At 34.8% G+C, this 21693-nt stretch overlaps 1 protein-coding gene across 1 annotated transcript; it reads right to left on the bottom strand.

Annotated features, from left to right (window-relative positions):
* Positions 1-2969: 2969 nt before the first annotated feature.
* LOC129005066 (cuticle protein 16.5-like) lies at positions 2970-5807 on the bottom strand. Its single transcript, XM_054433857.1, has 2 exons — positions 5784-5807; positions 2970-3946 (listed from the first exon to the last, which is right to left on the bottom strand). Exons 1-2 carry the CDS (start codon positions 5796-5798, stop codon positions 3098-3100), a joined length of 864 nt encoding a protein of 287 aa, XP_054289832.1. The 5' UTR covers positions 5799-5807; the 3' UTR covers positions 2970-3097.
* Between the last annotated feature and the right edge of the window lie 15886 nt (positions 5808-21693).

Genomic DNA, 21693 nt, shown 5'->3' with positions numbered 1-21693 from the left:
TAAAACTTGCTTGGAAAATATAATCCAATAGTGTAATAATTCAGTTTAAAAATTGTACTACCAAATTCCAGTTCTACTGGATTGATTTTGTCAATTATTGATGCGTCGTTGGAAAGCTTCATCCGTGTATATTTGCAAAAAATAGTAACAAAAGTTAGATTTTAGTGAATTTCCCTATAGGGAAGTAGCTTTTACTGTAGGTCTAATGTGGGACATAGGCCTGGGACCGATTTACTTTTTTATTTGAATGTCCACAGAGGTCAAAAACACTATCCGTAAAAAAATTTATATTATGTGTGTGTGCCCGTAAACACGACAACTCGAGTAATTTTTGTCCGACTTTGATGAAATTTGTCTTAAAGGTGAAGGGTGGCATAAACTTGAATGAGTTCGCAAACCAGCATAATCGGACCATGGGAACGGGGTTTTATGGTGTAAACATTTGTTTTTCTAATTTTTGACCCTCAAAACAAAAGATTTCCTTATTGCTTTCTAGACTACTTTAAAGAGTAAAAAACAGAATCAGCATGTTTGTTATTTTTTACGCTTATTGGTAACGAAGCAAATTTAAAATTACTATGTTATTTTTGTGGAGAATATTGTAAAATGTTGTAGTTTGCTTGTTTATAAAATGTAGTCTACTGTATATAATTTGATCAAACTAGGTAAATTTATTTTACCAAGGTTTTAATATTCTACTAAAAACACACTTTATTAGCCGCCCTGTAGCAGCAAACCTAGGTACTCGTTAAACATATTGTTTTTTAAATATAATTAATTGCAAATCAAATCAGACAAATGGAAATTCCCTTATTCTGCAAGTTTGCTGCGGCGCGGCGGGGATTTGCAATATTATTGTAGTAATTATGGGTTTGTCGGTACCCATAATCTGATCATATGGAACATCTGTTAATAATTTAACAGCTGATTGCTATATTGTTATTTCCTTGAGTTATCTTTGTTTATATTTTGTCAATAAAGCATTTTATGTACTATTTTTGTAGAGACCGTCGTATTTAACCACAGCAGGCTCTGTTGCTAGTATGATATGAAATATATTAATAAATATCTTGGAGTAAGATGACTACTCCTCTATTACGTCCAAGATGATACTTCTTGAATACAATATCCTCTAGGTTATAAAATATTTATTAGTATGATCGTGTTTGTAAGTATTTTTACGTTGAGTATAGTTACTTGTCAGAGGTAGGTAGGTTTGCAAATACGGATCTGAAAATATTGAAAATATGTCGGCCTTAGTCACTAACAAGACTGAAAGATCGCGCCACCCATCCTACACCCATCCTTCACTCATATTTGGGTTAAAATACACACTTAGTGGCGTAACCAATTAATATAATTGATTAAACGATACATACAGTACAGTATACAGCATTCATTCCTGAGTATGTTTAGAATATTTGTCATTGCCTTTGAGGTTAAACCTTTTATTTCCTTTGTAATTTATTTAAAAAAATAGAAATTCACCAATATATGATATAGTAAAAGCTCATCACTAAGTTGACAATTTGTGGACCCACATATGGTCGGGTTTGGGGGTTGGCGAGTTATCCGAACATTTAAATGTTTAATGGGTTGTGATAGTTAAATACATAACAGACTAATATTTACATATAAATTAATTACCTACATAGATGGGTATTTATATATATTGAGTAAACAATTATCAAAGAAATGTCAAATATTCACAAATTTGAGCTAAATTTTAAAAACTAAATAACTCTTTTCGTGGGTTAGGTCAGTTGACTGTTTAGTTACATCGACCTTCGAGTTACTGGGTGTTTCTGTAGCTAAATATCCTAGGATAGTTATTATTTCTAACTAGTGAACCTGCAAACTAGATTTTGTAGCATGCATATATCTCACATCAATGGAAAATGCGTTTCCATTGGTTCTTTCTGTTAGAATGTTAACTTGTAGTGATAGAACGCTGTATCACTGATAAACATTGATAGTAGTTGCTGATGGGTCAGCAGGAGAAAACTAACTCACCACTGCCAATTTGATGAACGATGACGTGGTATCGTTACTGTTTAATTTCAGTTGTGTCAGAGTAGTTTGTCTTTTACTCTGACTGATGAATCCAAAAGAATATACATCTTGAAGCTGTGACACTTCCAAAATAATCTCGCGCAGTTATTGGATACTACTGACTATTTTAAATGCATTCCAAATCATTGACTGCAATTAACTTCACTACAAGACTGCGGATGATTCGTATCCACATAGTTACGGCTTTAATGGCAATAAAGGCATAGCCTGATCTTTTTAAATATTTCCCAGAATTCTTTTGTTTTGTAGTGTCTAAGTAGTTTAAAAAGATCTGTGTACAAATTCTTTTAAGGGGGAAGTAGTTCAAACCTATATGTCCTATTTTTTTAGCTTCCTGATTTCCATTATTGCCCTTGACTTCAGCTGCATTATTATATGATAACTAGTGTATAGATATTTGTACGGTGAACATAACACTTACCGGTACTCTTCCTTTTTTCTATACCTGAATGCATTATGCCACGGAGCATCTTTTTGTACGTAGCAGTTTTAGAAATTACCGCAATAGTATTTAAGACAATAACACATGCAGAATTAAGTGGCATGAACACGAAAGTAAAAAAATATGAAATAAGAAAAAAAAATAAAAAATACGAACGTTTAAAGTTATAAGTATACATGAATGCCGAACATAACCAGATTGATCTTTTTTGGCTCGAGGTTTTTATAAAACTGTATACTCATAACAATTACTTAATTTCAATATTTATTTTGGCAAAATATTGGAGGTTTTGTTCACGGAAATTTGCCCCCTTAATTGTTTAGTACTACCATGGCTTGATCCTATAAGTATTTTTCTTTTACTATATTAAAGAATACAATACAAACTACAGTTGGTGGAAGATATGGTTCTACTTAAAAATAAGAAATTGAAGGATATAATACTAATGCATAGGTTTGGTCTGTAAAGAAATGTATTTTACATTCTACAACAAATGTGTAATAAATATAAAAATTCAGTCATTTAGTCGGTAACTAAATAAATCTCTACAGATGGTACAGACTAGCTGAGGTGTTTGGAGAATTACCAGGCGTAGCTGGTGAGGGCAGAGCCGTAGGTGACATGGGCGACTGAGGGGGCAGCAGAGTATCCGTAAGCAGGAGCAACGGTCTTGACAACGGGAGCGTGAGCGGCGTAGGCCACAGGGGCGGCGTAGGAGACAGGGGCGACTGTCTTGACTACGGGAGCGGCGTAGGAGACAGCGGGAGCGGCGTAGGATACGGCGGGGGCGGCATATGCCTTACCGTAGTAGGAGGAAGCGTAGGTGGGGGCGGCGTAGGAGAGAGTGGGAGCAACAGTCTTGACGACGGGAGCGGCATAAGAGACGGCAGGAGCGTGGTAGGCAGCGGGAGCGGCATAAGAGACAGCGGGGGTGGCGTATGCCTTACCGTAGTAAGCAGAAGCGTAAGTGGGGGCGGCATAAGAGACAGGGGCAACGGTCTTCACAACAGGGGCAGCGTAAGATACGGCAGGAGTGGCGTAGGAGACTGCGGGAGCGGCATAAGCTGTCTTGACAACAGGGGCGGCGTATCCAGCTCCGTAGTAGGAGGCAGCGTAGGCGGGGGCGGCGTAAGTGGGTGCGGCGTAGCTCACAGCGGGAGCGGCGTAAGAGACGGCGGGAGCGGCGTAGCTGACTGTGGGAGCGTAAGCGTAGCTAGGTCCGGTGCTCTTGGAGACGAACTTGCTGACAGAGGAGTAAGGGGACACGACAGACTTGGAGATCTGAGACACTGAGTCGCCGTGGTAGCCCTTGATTGTGCTCTCGTGGCTGGAGCCGACGAAACCGTCGTAGCTGATGGAGGGGGAGTAAGTCTGGTAGGCAGCAGGGCCTCCTGCGTGGGCGGCGGCCAGCAGGGCGCTGAGGATGACAAACTGTGGACAAAACACGGTAGATCAGTCACTCTAGTGATTGGGTAAATAAAGCTATAGGTAAAGACCATTTGTAAACATATAAACACATAATATTTCAAGAAGTGCAGTAAATATGCGCTGCGAATTTAAATCTTCAGGTTTTATTGTATTGCTGGCGATATATGCAACCCCTGGTATTAAATTATTGACCATAAGTAAGTGGTCAAGTAGTTAAAGTTATTCAATTTTATGGGATTAAAATTCCGAAATATTAAATAATCTCGGTAAAGTAGGTGACCTAACTAGATGTAACTGTTCACTCCAATTTAGTATTACAGTACGCGTACGCTGATCATGTATACATGTCATGAGCAAACGTCATCTGCCTTACTATATCTTATTAATAAGCCGCTTCAACCCATTTCACAATGCTTTCATAAAAAAAAATTGGATGATTTTTATTTGGAAACGATAAGGAATATTTTACTATCAAATGTTTAGTCTCGCATCTGTTACAAAAAAAAAGATGAATAATATGATCAAGAATTACAACTATCTAAACCCTTTAAGAATTTTTACTATTGGTAAATTATGATTGCCCATCTGGATTCAAAATAAATAATATTTTACTACGAAAGGACTACAGCAAAGGGGTGAATGGCCTCAACCAGTATACACGGCATAACTAGTGGCAACTCCTCCTTATTAAGTTATTTAGATTCATTCGAACCGAGTAAAAATAAATTACAAAATTTGAGTGGATAAAAAACTTGCAGATCCAAGGGTAAAAATGCTGTAATGTTTCATTGAGCTGTTAAGCCTTAACAAATAATTAATTTGTTTTAATACTATAAGAAAGCACTTACTTGATAATGACTTAGAAATACTTGTTACACTCGTTACTCGATATTCTTGTAATGTATGTGATCTTGATTAGGCAGAATAATATCGCATGCCTCATGTACCGGTAGTGACTGAATTGAAGGAACTTGTTTCGTGATTATATGCGAGATTTTAAATAACGTTTTATTACTATATTTCACCTGTCAGATGTATGTATTTTTATTAATCCATAATACTAGATATCTGAAAAAGTCTCTTCAATAAAAATGATAAAGTGCATAGGCTCTTTTTTTCTCAAAGAACACTTATTCAAATTTAGTATTAAATTTACTACATTTTCAAAAAGTAACGTTTTGAAATCGAGATGAAAAATGAATATAAGCTTCATGAAAGCAAAAGGGAAAGGATACAGACGATAAGAGTGTTGTCTCTATTTGTTGCGCGGAAAGTGTTCTGTGTGTTTTGGGCTTGACATGTTATTTGTTGGGAGCCGCCTGGGTCTCATGATGGGTATATTTATAATGTATGCATTGAACAATACAACAGCTACGTCTCGCAAAGCAAAGATAGTTAGTGAATACGAAATAAACCGAATCCAGAATGAATCAGATATAAACAATGAACATTTCAAATAAACAGGTATTGTGTATCTACTGTTTAAATAAATACTATGCAAAACGTCAGCGAATTGACACATTTGTTTGTGACGGATCACTACAGATAGTGAGAGTTGTTATTTCATGCATAAACTAAACTAATACAAAAACTTCTTTTTACTACATTTTTAAAAGTTATAAGGTAATTAATTAAACACATCGTTATTACATACCTAACATATTTAAATTATCACTTAACCAAACTAAAGAATGGGGTGGTAATTACAAGATTGAAAAAAAATCTAATTCAGGTGCATGTTGCCAAAAATACATGTTTTATATATTTTTTTTAATAACAAAAATTTTATCAAACATAATAGAACAATAATTGTGAACTGAGAGTGTAGTTGTGTACGTACCTTATAAGCGGCCATGGTGTGAGAGTGGAGACTCCCTGGCAACCGTCGCTTATATACCTGTATGATGAAACTGTCTCAAGGTAGGTGACTCCGGGACCCTGCCAAATCTGTGGCATCCGAGCCCCCGGACCTCGCATTACACCCTGCTGACATTCTATATTCTACCTCTAACTTTAAATCAACATACCTACTTCTTCAGGAATATTTTTTTGTATTTTAGTACATATTTTGAATTTAATATTTTTGGTCCAGTGATTAAAAACAAACGTCCCACAGTAAATTGATGTGAATAAAATAATACCCTCGCCACAGCAAGCCTACAGAATAAAAGAATTTCAATTTGTCTGATTTTTATAAAAATATATTCATAACGAGCTATATGTATTCCCCACTGACTGCTGCTCCTGTTGCTTCCGTCAAACCTTTTGTATCAACAAAATTTTTAAAATTATGTTCAATATGACATACTTAAGTATTTGTCAATCTTGAGCTATGAACGAGTTAATTTGTAATTATTTTGGGATTTGAACATTTAAAAAAATGTTTAATGTTTTCAGCTATTACTTGGGGTTGTTTTGGTGGGACAAATGTTATTTGATTATTGAGGGAAAGTTAGTCTAAAATCAATAGTGGACACTTTACGTGATTCGCCTTGTATATACTTCGTCTGTATATACTTGTTCGCCCAGTCTTCTTAAAACGCGTGAGACATTTTAACGAAAAATAAGCTCATATTTTGCCATCACATTTTTCTTTACTTCATTTCCGGTACTTCATTGGCAAACAGCTGATATGCATTGTTATCTATGTGTAATTGGGAATTGTTATCAATGTTATCAACACAACATGGTGTTTTCGCAAGCTCAAACAGTTTGTATTGTAAAAGTAAGTCATTGGATTTAATGTCAAGAAAGGTTTGAAATTAAGTTAGGTACACCAGGTGTTATTCCAGTACCTAAAATATCAACTATTCATAGGATTGTCGAATATTTAAGAAAACCTTGTCTGCAGAAAACCACTTAGACCTATAATACATAGGCTACTCCATTTGAGATTCTGAAAAAAACGTGTTGAGTCGTGTTTACAATAAATTATCAATAGCACAAACCTTATAGATATCTTTGCAATAATGCATATTAGCTGATCAGAAATGAAGTAGAGAAAACAGGGATATGAGCTGGTTTAAAAATACAGTTTAAAAAGTGTCTCTCGCGTTTTAATAAGAACATCTGGTTTTATATACATACATAACAATTTTAACAAATGGTGATTTTAGCCTCTGATGACATCAAAATGAAAAAAATCTGTTGTTGTTCGAGGTCTTTCCGTGTCACCTCCAGTAATAGCTTCTTCCCTTTAGGGAAATTCTCTAAAACTACTGTATAGGCCAACATATAGTACATACCAGAATAAGCCCAATGTACACGCATTCCCACTCCTCACCATGTTATTAAGGGACGTGTTGTGTTATATTAATGCACTATTATTGCTGGTTTTACATTGGCATTGAAGTTAATGTTCATTGTTCATGAACACTGTAGATTTACGGTTCTGCATGTGCAAAAGTAAGTCTATACTATTCCCGTGAACGGAAATAATTACAATACTACTTTTATTTGTCTCATGTCTCATTTTACTACCGGAAGAAAATGTTGGTTATGTATTTGCAAGTGAGATTTTAGTTGGGGAATCTCCTTTTTACTGAAAAGGTGTTAACATTAAAATGATTGCATAAATTACTATTATGATTCTGATTGTGTTGGGGATAAGTTTTAAGTCAATCATTTTCCATGCATCGAGGTATCGTGGATCTGTAATGTAGTCTTTATCACAATGAGAATCTACGTATTAACTGTTGGTGGATGCAAAGTAACATACTTAGATCATATTGAGAAAATATCAGTAACACATGTAACGATTGAAACACGCTCCAATCAAACAAGCTATTTGGTTTACTTTATATTGCAGGAAAGCGAAACACTATCTGTAGCGGAGAATATAATACAGATATGTATATTGGATTTATATATACAGTACATACATATTAGTCTTAGTCTGCAGTTGTTAATGGTTACGGAATAACTATGTAGTCTACGATACAACTCAAATCTGTAAACAGTTGATCGATACGAGCAAATAGTCTTTTTTACCATTCATAGTAGTCTATGAACGAGTAGCGTACCTCTGAGTGGGAGGGGAGGGATAATGATATTAATAAAGGCGTGAAAAGAATTTCATTCTACAAAATAAAATAAAATTGTGTTCATTACCTGCAGTTTAAGACGTCCCAAACACACTCAATTAGTTTTCTGTGAGTCGTAGTGTGTAGTTGTCAAAGATGTTATTGACTGTTTAATGAACTGATGCCGTTGCTATATCTATTACAGTTTCAATTTTGTCATTATATAAACATACTATACAACAATTAAATACTTATAGGCTTACTTTAGTTAGCTTGTACTATACATTAATACACTGAGCATAGTTCCTTCGTAGCAGAATATTTCTTTGGTGTAATTGTTCTTTGACGATATTCGTTAAATATAAAGACTTTCCACCTTTAAGAATCCTTTATTACACAGATGTTTTAAATACATAAAAGTAATGGTGTTTATTTGCGTGGTTTTCTATTGGTACAATACTAACCAGAAATTCTATTGATTAGACGTTTTACAAGTTTACTGTGGTGGGTTTCATTTGGAAGACGATTTAAAGTAAGTTGTTCATCTTTAAAATATATACTAACTAGCAAAGGCAGAGTTACCATGTTTGAATTTTTGTATACAATACAAATACTATTTAAGAATTCTGTTAAATAAGAAAATAAGAGCGGGAATTTTATATTTGATTCCGTCTGACTTTACCAAATATTTAATCTTAAATTTTGAAAATGATAATAAACAACAGCCTGTAAAAAAGGATTTGACTCAAAAACAGATTGTTTAACGTATATAGTTTATGAGACTTGACAGTATGAGAGTGCTTTTGGTGACATGACGCTGTAGTTGAACATTTGAGCCTTAAACAAGTCTAGCTTGCGTGGATTAACTTGAGTGTATAATTAGTGCTGCTTTACAAAATTGTGGCCTATAACTGTGTGACTTAAGTTAAATTGCTGAAAAAATCTGAAGTTAAACGTGAGTATGAGTAACACCTACGATTGGAATTGTAAGATCGTGCGTTGATCTTAGGCATAAGACTATAGTTGAGTTTTTAGATCAGCGGCCGATATCAGTAAAATATTTTGGATTTTAGGTTTCACTGGAGGTTCATAACTAGTGCGGTACATATGTGTGACCAACAACAAGAATGTGTACTGTTGTTATGCAATTGATATTTGTAGTTGAGCTGTGAGGCCACATTTGAGGCAAACTCCTTGTACTAGTAGCAGCTGTGGTGCACATATATGTTACGTTTCTTTTAAGTCTAATGATTAGAAGAAACGCCAAAGAGTCTGTACCCTTTTTATATATAGCTCTGTCGCCGTGTATGTGTAGCTACTCTGATCACCATCTACTCCAGGATATCTATATGGATGCACTGCCGAACACAGAACAGGTTGGCATTGAGGTGGAAATGTCATGTGTGATGGCGGTCCATTTATAAATATCAGAGGTCGAGTTAGTTAAAGAAATATTATGTATCACAGGTGGTAAACGAAAAGTGGCTAGTTTTTATGTGGGATATTGCATTATCTGTGTATTGTATAGATAGTTGCAATGAAAAGGCAGTTTAATTGATGCGACACATATTGCTTCATTTTATCAATTGATCGCGGTCTTCAGTACTATGAATGATATTATCTTAAGCATCAATAGAAAATTAAAACGATTATTTTTTTAAGTTAAACTGTTGTCATGATAAACGATATTAGTAATTGAAGGTTTTATCGAACCTTCGGTATCGGGAATCTGATCCTGCACTCAGATGGGAAAGTTCCTAAAACATAACAAGATTAACTAATTAAGTATACTAAAACTGAGACAAGGATGGTAAAACATAAACACCATACATTGAACTGTATGTATAGTAGTAAAAAACCCGTTTATAATAGTATAACACAAAAGCAACAAACGAGGTTAAGAACACATACACAATATTGCGGATTTAAATACTCTTGTTATGTGTTTGTTGTTTGTGTCTTTGTACCTGAGTACGGGATCAGATTCCCGGTCCTGAAACGTCGATCAAAATTTTATTTCACTAATAATTATGGAAAATCTCCTCAATGGTAACTTAAATAACAAAACAGTACCAGGGGACCGAGCCATGGCTCTTTATGTTTATTTCGAGTGTAAAAGCAATATATTGGAAACTCATGCTTTCTTTATAACTAATTTCGGCTTTTATTATTTAAGTTTCAGTGGAATTTAAATTTATTATGATGGAAATTTTAACTTGCCAATCTAACAAATCAATTAATTTCAATCTCACACATTTCTTACGGTGTAAATAAAAATATAAAAAATGTTAAAACAAGAGGTATTTTTTAATTTTTGTTCCTATTGTAGGAATTATTAACGTACAATCATAGGTTACTACAGTGGCAATCAGCTACAGAATTAATAGAGCATAGTACAGCGTTAGAAAAGGGGTTGGATTTCTTTCTTGGTACTAAATTAAATGTTTCTTTAAGCATTAGTAAAACTTCAGCATGAGCATACTCTCTAAAATACTATCATTATGATTGATGATGAATACAGATTATGTAAACAATAAAAGAGAATAAGAGTGAAACATTGAGTTGACGTCGTACACTCAAACGTCACCAACACGATACACTCGCTCTACTCGCCCTATTTCCCTCTATGTCGAGTAATCTTTGCTAAATAGCTACAACTGAGGTTTTTCCCATGTCGGCCTACTGTATTTTTTTATTTGCTAGTATACTGTGGATGACTTGTTGTACAAACATGTTACAGGTATTTTGTTTACTTTTCCTTGTTATATTGTCCAGCCAACATAGTTACTTAGTAACTCATAAGGCCAATGTTAAATTTTCAAATGAGTTGTGTAGCGAAATACAAAATTTCCTGAGTGGCTGTCATTAATCAAGTTTTTAGGGCTATAAGTCCCTGATTTCAAAATTTAGTAAAACTCCTTCCACTGGATTCTGATATATATATTACAGACATGCAGACAGACAAACAGACTTAGCTCGTATTATGGTATAGGATGAATGTGCAAACATCTATCTTTTGTTATCACTAAAGATATGCTATATTTAGCAATCTATATTTAGCAATGCTATATTTTTTATTTGTTTTTAGTATATTATTATATACTAAAAACAAATTGCAAAGAATGTTTTTTAGTTAAGTTAATTTTTTTTTACAAATTAACATTAGTTTACGTAAAGAGCAAAATTATGTTCGGTTTGAAAATAGTTTCTACATGTGTACATTGTAGGTATATTATATTAGATTCAAGGTTAAGCGACAAAAATCAATACTTTGCTTGTGCTTTTATTATACGAAGAAGAGGTGTATTCAAGTAAAGACCTTTTGAGAACAAACTGTTCGAGGAACATTCTTATAAAGAAATGGACCAAAGACATATTGGAAGCAATATTTGAACTGAGAGCTACGTCCAAAGTCAATGATGATTTGCCGGCGGGATTGGTAGTATGAGGCAATAAAGACGCAGTCCATTTGTTTCTTCGGGTTTTATTAAGTACAAATCATAGTTCAGAAAGAACACACCGGAATAAATGAAAATCAACTCTAAATGGTTTTTTTAATATCTTTAAAACCCTCTTGGTGCAATGTAAAACCCTTTAATGTAAAATTGAGTGTAAAATTCAAACTAATGTGAAAGAAAACAGTGCACCATAACACTACCATCTGGTCATTTTTTACTTAAACAGATAATTTGAATATATTTGTGTAAATTAATTTTAAATACTACTATACGATTCCAAAAAGATAGGTATTTATTATAATAATAAAAGTTTAATAAAGTAAATCATACTCTAACATTATTAAATAGACTTGAACGTTGCAGTGTTATATTAGTCATCACTAGAACTACATATTTAACAACTCTTTTCCCAATATTGTTTCAATAATAAAATGCAGTCCAATGAATCCTGAATTAATCGGAGCTGAAAACTGTAATCTAAAACAGTTTAAGTGTGCCAATATGTAGGATAATAGGGTGAAGGCCGGGGCGTCAACAGAGTAATGGTTTGATCATGTTAATGACATCTCGTGGGAAGAGGGCGGTCAAGAGAAAATCACATTTGTTGCCTCAATTTATTATTTGATAACCTCTGCACGAGTCGAATTCATCATTGGCTGTTAGAATAACTAGACCACAATCCATGCTCTACACCAATATCGATAATGATGTATTTACATACATAACTTTTATAAATAACCACGCATAACCTCTATTTGAAAAACAATATCAAACTGTACTGTAGGATCGAGTGCAGGTCAGTCATTCATGCTGACTTAAGCATCTCTCTGTACCACAAAATCACTGGAATAGTCACAATGATTGTTGAAAAGAAGATAACGTCTTACCCGTAATGATAATATGAAAGCATAGTGTAGTGTAGACCGTAAGGAAATTGTATTTGCAAATGAGTTGTGTAGCGAAATACGAAATTTCCTTAGTGACTGTCTATATCCATCCTTGTGCTTTGGGTTTACTCGGTCATTGCAATACAATACTTTATACACATACATTTCATACACTGTTAATATGTATTAATTTAACACGTTGGGTGCTGATGACGGGAATTCCCGCAATTGCTTAACATTGAAATAAATGCAACTTTTATGTTCAAACATGTCGACAGCACGAATAGTGTTAATCAACTGAATTCAATTTTTTTTAGGTAATTACAAATAACATATGGCTCAAATGCATGAAATGGTTCACCAACATACCCATGTCTTTTACTGTGATTTAGTTACATTACTTAACAAAGGTAGTCTTTGTATTATACGAAGGTTTCTATTTTGGTGCATATTACATTAAATCTTATTTACGATGATTTACTAGAATTGACCAAGTGGGTCAACTTATCTTGTAGCAGAAGAAAAAAAATCCAAATGGAAATTTTTTTATCCTTTGGTTGTCATGAAGGTTTTTGGTCGTTTACTAGGATAAATTAAACTACTACATATTAAAGTTTCAAAGGGTCAACTAGATGTGATGAAAGCAATATACAGTATAAATAATAACACATATTAGGTTTTTATCTGTATTTCCAATACAAACAATCTCTTCGATCAATAATTATTAAAAACAAGGTCACAAGGTATGCATTCACAATATTTTGTAGATGCACCAATCAAGTTTAAACTAAATGAGGGCTATGCATATCATTCTAGTATATCCACATCATGTTAGCTATTAGGTCTGGAATGGACATTCATACAATGCCTTTTGGCAGTCGCCTAACCATGAACAGACAGACACAAACGCAAAGTTGGCCAGAGACCAAGTGAAAGCGAAGATAACCCCTGTGCTGGGGAAATGCGGCGAACACTGAGAAGCAGTGAATGTTTGCTCGGTAGAATGTCAATATTTTTGTGAACTATATGGTTGCGCGATTTAAATATTACTTACATTTCTTCAAACCATTACAAACCAAGTTACAATTTGAATATTGCCAGTATGATAGGATTATATTATTTGACCATAGAGATAATGTTAAATTATTCGTACAATGAATGTTTGTCAGATACACTTTTGTTTTCAGATCTCATAATAACTGTACTAAAAGTTAGTTTGAAATTAAGTTTTTAATCAACTGCATGGTAACAATAATCTCATCTTGTTCCTGTGGGGGGACCTGAAAATGTTATACACCATTAAGTGGTGAGAGCCACTTAATTTAACAAGAAAAAAAAATAAACAGGATATTAAACAATATCAATACTGCAGTAAACCTACTGACTAAGCGAATTTTCATTTACTTGGCAAGACTTTCTATGATATAGTTTGGAAAAATTTCAAAATTGTATGTTTTTTGGGTAAAAAGTTAGAAACCGAAAAGAAAAATCTACTCCAGTTACTGTACGTATATGAATTGGAATTGGCGGTGTTTTCGCCTCTGGGGACATCAAAATGAAAAAAAGAAAGCGGCTAAGGTTCTAGGTCATAGCACGAGAACTAGCTTATTCCCTGTATGGGAATATAATAAAATACCCCCGCCGCAGCAAACCTGCCGACTAAGCGAATTTCCATTTGTCTTAATTGATTTTCAATTAAATATATTTAAATAACATTAGGTTTAACGAGTACCTAGGTTTGCTGCTACAAGGAAACTAATAAAGTGTGTTTTTTTTGTAAAATATTGATAGCTTAGTACAAAATAAATAAATTTGATCAAAATACAAAATATATCCATAAACAAGCAAACTACAACATTTGACAATATTCTCCATAAGAATAACATGGGAATTTTAAATTTACAATTTTTTTAATTTTCTCCGTTACTATTAACCGAACAAAAATACTTTTATATACTAAATTAATTGTATTTTTAAGCTCTTTAAAAAGGTCTAAAGAGAAATTGGGAAAATTTGTGTTTTGAGGGTCAAAAGTGAGAAAAACCAATTTTTACCCCATAAAACCCCCCGTAAAGCCCCGTTCCCATGGTCCGATCATGCTGGTTCGCGAACTCATTCAAGTTTATCCCGCTTTACACCTTTAAACCAAATTTCATCAAAATCGGACAAAAATTACTCAAGTTATCGCGTTCACGGACGTATATATATATATATATATATATATATATATATATATGTCTATATATATATATACATATATAAAAATTTGAACGAATGGTGTTTTTGGCCTCTGGGGACATCAAAATGAAAAAGTAAATCGGTCCCGGGTCTAGGTCTTACCGTGCCACCTACGGTAATAGCTACTTCCCTATAGGGAAATTCGCTAAAACCTTATTGTATTTAAGATTATGGAAAACTAATATGTTGAATACGTTTTCCTAAAATCGAAAAATGAGCCCCGATTACCTACTTCAAAAACTGGTGGCACCAGCAGGCACTCATTTGATCTTTGTTTCTAAATATTTTTGAAATTTGATATATTTTTAAAATTTGGTATTTGTAAAATAATTTCTCCATGCCTTTGTCATGTTGAAATTTTAGACGAGGTAGCCTGGCGACGTCGCCAGCGACCAAACTGGCTACTCAGCTTGTCAAGGGTCATTGATTATTAGGCCCCTATTAGACGAGGTAGCCTGGCGACGTCGCCAGCGACTAAACTGGCTACTCAGCTTGTCAAAGGTCATTGATTCTTATGGATGTTATTACACGAGGGTAGCCAGCGACGCAGCCACACTTTGGCGACCGACTGGCTACCGAGCCCCGTCGCCACTGCGGTAGCCACTGGCTACCCATATTGGCGACGCCGCGTTGTAGCATATGGAGCTTATTACACTAGGTCGCCAGTATCACGTCGCCACTCGGTCCAGTTCATATCACGGGGGTACTTCCACACTGTTGTGTTGTGAGTGGGTGAATTGTTCACTTCAGTTGATACAATGTCTACATCTGATTCAGTCGAAGGGATACGCGAAGATATGAAGAAAAAAGAAGAACCTCCGAAAGGCGAACAAAAGAAAGAAGCAAATAAAAAGCAAGAAGAGCTCATGAAAAAGTGTCAGAAGTTGGCCGACACAAAGTTGAACACTGAATACTTTATTAGGGAAATCGAATAACACCCTTGTAACAAAATGAGAAACGGCGGTAAAATTCTAGCTACTCAACTGGCTACTATATACTCAATGCTACTAGGTTTGGTGGCCAGTGCGTTGCCAGCTACTGTCGCTGGCGACGTCGCCAGGCTACCTCGTCTAATAGGGGGCTTATGGATGTTATTCATAGATGTTATACACGAGGGTAGCCAGCGACGCAGCCACACTTCGGCGACCGACTGGCTACCGAGCCCCGTCGCCACTGCGGTAGCCACTGGCTACCCATATTGGTGACGCTGCGTTGTAGCATATGGAGCTTATTACACTAGGTCGCCAGTATCACGTCGCCACTCGGTCAGTTCATATCATGGGGGTACTTGCACACTGTTGTGTTGCGTTCTGTTGTGTTGTGAGTGGGTGAATTGTTCACTTCAGTTGATAGTTCTGTAGTTTAGTACATCTGTATTGGATATGTCTATATGGAATCTATGGAAAATGTCTATATCTGTATCTGGATTGTGACATATGATAATATTTGAAACATTTTGTTTTGTCCGCACAGAGCTCATAAAAAAGGGTGTAATATTACCCTTTCGATTATCTTGCACCAAGCATTGGATGAACGTATATTTTATAATTTTAAATTTTATAGTAATAGTTATTTTTTATATTTTTTAAATATTTTATATTATATTTTTCTCTTCCTTTGCCTCCTTTTCTTCAGAAGTAACAGAAGGAGAAGATACTGTAAACATACCGCTCATAACAAGTACAAGTACGAGACAAGCACTCAAAACAAAATGAGAAACGGCGGTAAAATTCTAGCTACTCAACTGGCTACTAGGTTTGGTGGCCAGTGCGTCGCCAGCTACTGTCGCTGGCGACGTCGCCAGGCTACCTAGTCTAATAGGGGCCTTAGTTACTGGTATATCAAAACCTAGTTCTTATCTCGTACATTATTTCCATTTAGGTTACCACGTGTTTGTCGTATACAAATCTCCAAGCCATACGGATCAACATCACTTGTTTCCCTTATTACTAATGGCAACGGTTGTTCCTGTCCCATAAAGATAATTATATAATTTATTGACTATTATTATTACACCCTTTACCAACATGGTTCATATCTTAAAGGTTATTGATCAACAAGACAATTCAACATTTTCTTATCACTAGTTAGTTTAGTTTAGTCTACTAAACCTTTCCTCCGAATAGATAATTTCTTACGAGGTATGAAAAAAATATTTTGAACATTTTGAAAGAACTAATGCCTGGGTTAATATACTGGGTTAGGTTACGCTAAAACGTATAAAAATAAGTGACAACCTTATTTGCCTTATGGCGGAACCCGTTAAGGTGAGTATTATGCAATACCATTGAAGTATGGAACTTAACGAGAGTTGGCCAGGAAGATCTTGTTACACGAAAGGAAACCGTTTACAAGGTTACTTTTTACATAGGCGGGACGACCCAATGTGGAAACTGCTCTCAATTAGGTGGAAGGCAAGGTTGTCTGGTGTGTGAAGTGTAGAGTGTGGAGAGTTGCGTGGTACAATGTCAGCGACACTTCTTTGGCGGTTCTGCCCACAAACCACATTCCTGCCACAGTCAATGTTACACTGACCGGAAGGGAGCCCAGCTACTCCGAACTTGTATTGGTAATTTAACCTTGAGGCCAAAATGAGCATTCTGTCTACGTTAAAAGAATCAGTATTATTTGTTAATAAGTAGACAAAGCTTTGGGTTTGGTCATCCTGAATTAAGCGAAACAAATTAAGTCTAATGTATTTGTTCTTTCGTCCCACTTTCTTATCGTAGGACACTAGGCTCTAGCTCGAAACCTTTAACTTCAGAGTGATTAGCAAGATTTGAACCCGGAATCTACCATTAAACCCCCTAAGCCACCAAACTAAAGTAACGTGGAAAAACGTGGATCTGCCTATTTCTAAATTATTTAAACGCCTTAAAGTTTTGTCACTCATTAATTAACTTTTCCTAGAAGAATTTTTGACAGAGAAAAACATTGGTTTTCGAAGTGATGTCTGTGTGTGTTTCTCTCTCACTCTCTGTGTGTGCGTGTAGGTGTGTGTGTGTGGGTGTGGGTGTGTGTGTGTGTCTGTCTCTCTGTCTAGCTGCCTGCATGTGAACAGAGCTTCGGACTAGGCCTACATCTGTAGCGATCTGTAGTGTCCGATTTCGACGAAGTCTTCGATGAAGTAGTTTTTACTTTTGATTTTTAATGATGAGTTTTCCATTAAATCCATAAAATAACGGAAAAACTGAATTTTTAGAAGCCCAAACGGTTTTGATTAAAATTTTGAATGTTCTTTTAACGCTAAGCAAAGCGATACAACCCCTGTGAGAAACGGCTAAACCAAATTAAATCAAATTTAGTATATTTTAGGCTTTATAATAAATCCTATCAAAATGGTACACAATAATGTAAACATTACGACTCAAAAGTTTTTGCAACTTTTGTGATTTTTTCCATGAAAATCATAGTTACTCCCACCACTTACTTAGGTAGGTAACGCTAGGAATGTTTGGAATTATTTGTCTTCGTTGGGTTTTGGGAAACCCATAAAGAAATGGCCTTAAACCGAACTTACAGAAAAGAAATAAGGGAATTAAATGAAAATTTTACTACCTAGAATAGAGAAAATGGGCAGGCTAAGGTGGGACAAAGTCAAGGGGTGACCCGTTAGAATGAATGTTTTTCTTTTTGGTTAAGCGTCTTTCTTTCTGTTTCCAAACTGTATACTAGAGGAAACGATTCCGACAGGATAAAACACATTTATTTATTTATTTAGGGCAATAATAATTGCATGTACACCGAGGTAATCATGGGATGACCTGAGACCAAAAATCTATCAAGAGTCGAGAGAGATGTTTAATCACTCGACGAGGCAGATCGTGACTGCAATATCTAGACTGAGACGACGTGACATCCTGTGCCATCTGTCACTTCACAACACAGACAACACGTACATCATACAGTAATCATGGCCTACTTAGTTTTGGAATATATTTTTCAATACCAACTAATTCTGGGTAAGCTTATGAAGTTATTTAGTTTTTTATGTCCTACCTTCAAATACCTAGACGGTAAGCTCAATTCAGGCTAATACTATACACAAAACTGCAGGCTTGGGTAGTACCATTTAAAAGATGTTGTGGGATTTGAACCCGGGGCCTCGGGGACAGAAGCCTCCACTCTACCTACCACTTGACATGCTCGCTCCCACCGATGTTTTGTTTTCAGAATCACTCACCACAGTTAGCCTAGAGGACCAGTTGACCTTGTTGATGGCTCAAATTTACTCTATAACAGTGGTAATGGTTATGTGTATTACATATTCATGGTATTGCCGTACTTCAGCAAATGTGCCAAGCTATCTAAGGCCTAATAGGTAATCTCCAAATATCGAGGTTAAGTGAAAAGTAGCTTTTTAGTAAATATGAAATAAGCTATTACGTAAGGTAATAGCTAATACCTAACAGGTCCATATTAAGACCTGGACCTAGAACCGATTCAATTTTTCGTTTTGATGTACCTAATTGACATTTGGCACTATATGATCCAGCTTAAAACATACCTTGAAGCAATCAAAGTGTTTATGCGCAGATTTAATAATCATTTTGTCTGTTTAATGATTATACTACATTTAATATACAGTATTTATAAGAATAGAATTATCTTAAGAATACAATTTATAATTTTTAAGGCCTATCACATAATTATTGCACTTTGTATTGATGTTATATCATATTATGTAGGCCTATGAACCAAAGAATCTATTATGAAATTAGCTATTTAAGCCTCGTATATTGACACACCTTTGACTTCACTAAAAATTTGAAATTTAGCTAAAAACCTATCTTCGCGGAAGAAAAATTTCACAAAAAAGGCTTTCACACATCCAGCTAAGGAAAACCATGAAAGTTTTGCCTTTTGCTCAGAGAATCACGAAAACGCGAGATGCATGGTTTTCAGGAAAGCAGATATATCTCGGGTTTTGGCGACAAAGTTAAAATGTTAAAAGACAGTTAAGACAAATATAGTATAACAAGGGCCCATTTAATTTAGTCAAGTCAACAAGAATAATAATAGACAACATGTGTTAAACAGAGAATATCAATAAAATACGCATGTCAATTAATTCATATTAATATTAGAATCTCTATTTGAATACTATTTTTAAATGCTGGCATTTAATTTCGATATTTTTACGGTGAAATTAATGCGAATTTATTTACAGTGGCTTTTAATGACTTAGGCGAGGAAATTAGAAATATATAACATGTTGTGTTAAGCACCGGTACTTGAGTACGATGCAATGTTTTCATAAAGTTTGTATTAATACATATTTTAAACAGTGTTTCATAATATTAATGTTTTATATGACAACCATCGTCTGTTGGAAACCATAAGGATAAATAATGCTTTATAATGTCAACCTCATAGATAAATGAAACATCATCGTGCAATGTTCGGTTCTCTGGATCTAATATTTAAATAGGAAATGAATCTGACATATTTTGTTTTGTCTTATCTATATATTTTATATATACAGTATATAAAATCCAATGTACGTTTGTTTGTATGTATGTTTGAATGTATGTATGTTTGTTTGTCCTTTATGGACTTCGAAGCCGCTCGACAGATTGTGATGAAACTTACAGGCATTATAAAGCATTATTCAAGGATGGTTTGTGTGAAGTTTGGTGCAGATCCGTCAAAAGGGTTCCGCCCCAGTGGCTCTGAAGTTCCCCATGTTAACCTTATGAGTATTCATATTTAAGTGTAATTTAAGAATCTTAACAGCTGGTTCAACTAATCAATTTCATTCTGTGATGTTCAATAGTATTAAAAAGTTAATATGTTTACCAACAGGGTGTAGCACTATTTTTTATTTATGACAACAGCTAATTTGCAACCAAAAGGTGAGTGAGCGTAGCGAACGAACTTCAATCAGGACGTGATTGAGCCATGCGAACGAGCTCATCTTGAAAATGAACGAGCTTTTGACATAAAACCACATTAGGACAGTACGACGTCTGTCGAGCCAGCTAGTTATTTAAATAAAACTCCAATCGGGCAAACAGAAATTCGCTCAGTCTGCAGGTTTGCTGCGCCTGGGATATTTTGTACATTATGCTAGGGCTAAATCATTACTATACTTTATACTGTAATAAGTGATGTGTACCATTATTATTAAAACTTATTTCATCTATATCGGTTTAACCATGACTTATTGAAGATTTTTTAATAGGTTGATAACAGTTAGACAAACCTAATGAATATGTTAAAGGGAATTCAGAACTAGAAAATAAATAATTCTGTTGTACAATGAGAAACTCGTCTATAGTTACTCCACTAGTACAGAAAGAACATATATATGAACTTAAAACCGGGATGGATTTGGCATGATTAAAAAAAGAAAGTTCGTAACGGTAAGATAGCGAAGGCTATGTAGTGACATTGTTAACATCCACGCAAATGTGGATCAAGGCGGTTCTGTTTACTTCTTCATCGAACATATTGTTCAATCAGATTAGTTTTAATTCAAATCAAGATGAAATATGACATATGATAATGTTGGACAGGGCTTATTTCCATATAATTATATTAGTGTGATCCGCCTTACCGTATCTGTAGTTGACAGAATGTTGAATTACTTTAAACCTGGGAATATCGTAACAGAGCAGTTCGCTGTGGGAGGAATCGCATTTAACTCTCTCAAAAAATAAATGACGATGCAAATATAATACAGTAACAACAGTCAGAAGTATAAAACAGTCAGGGATTTATTAAAGCAGCATAATACCGCTATTGTGATTTGGACCATTCATGTGCATAATTTAAAAACGGTTTAAAACTATTTTTACACAATCCCATGAACAGTTCTATAAAAGTTTTAAGTATTATAAAATATTTACAGAATTGTTTCTATATTAATTCTTTTATTTATAATACTTACTTATTACGCCTTCTTCATCTTTTATCCAAAATAGGGATATATTGCGTCTCGTCAAAAATAAATAAAACATTTCTTACACACGCACAAAAGAAAAAAAAATCTTCACAACGTGTACAACGGTTCAATGTATAAAACTATATATACAGGGTGTTTTTTTAAAAACTTGCATCTTTGTTTATGTAAAAACCGCAATAGATAGAAATATGCAGTTTGCGGGAATCATCTATTGACGTAGGGGGACCAATTGTTTTGA

Source organism: Macrosteles quadrilineatus, unplaced genomic scaffold, assembly GCF_028750875.1.
Source record: "Macrosteles quadrilineatus isolate MER2022 unplaced genomic scaffold, UCM_ALF_1.0 Scaffold_15__1_contigs__length_3749704, whole genome shotgun sequence".
In the NCBI taxonomy this organism is placed as follows: domain Eukaryota; kingdom Metazoa; phylum Arthropoda; class Insecta; order Hemiptera; family Cicadellidae; genus Macrosteles; species Macrosteles quadrilineatus.
The sequence above is the reverse complement of the archived record's forward strand: the minus strand, read 5'-3'. Positions and strand labels throughout refer to the sequence as shown.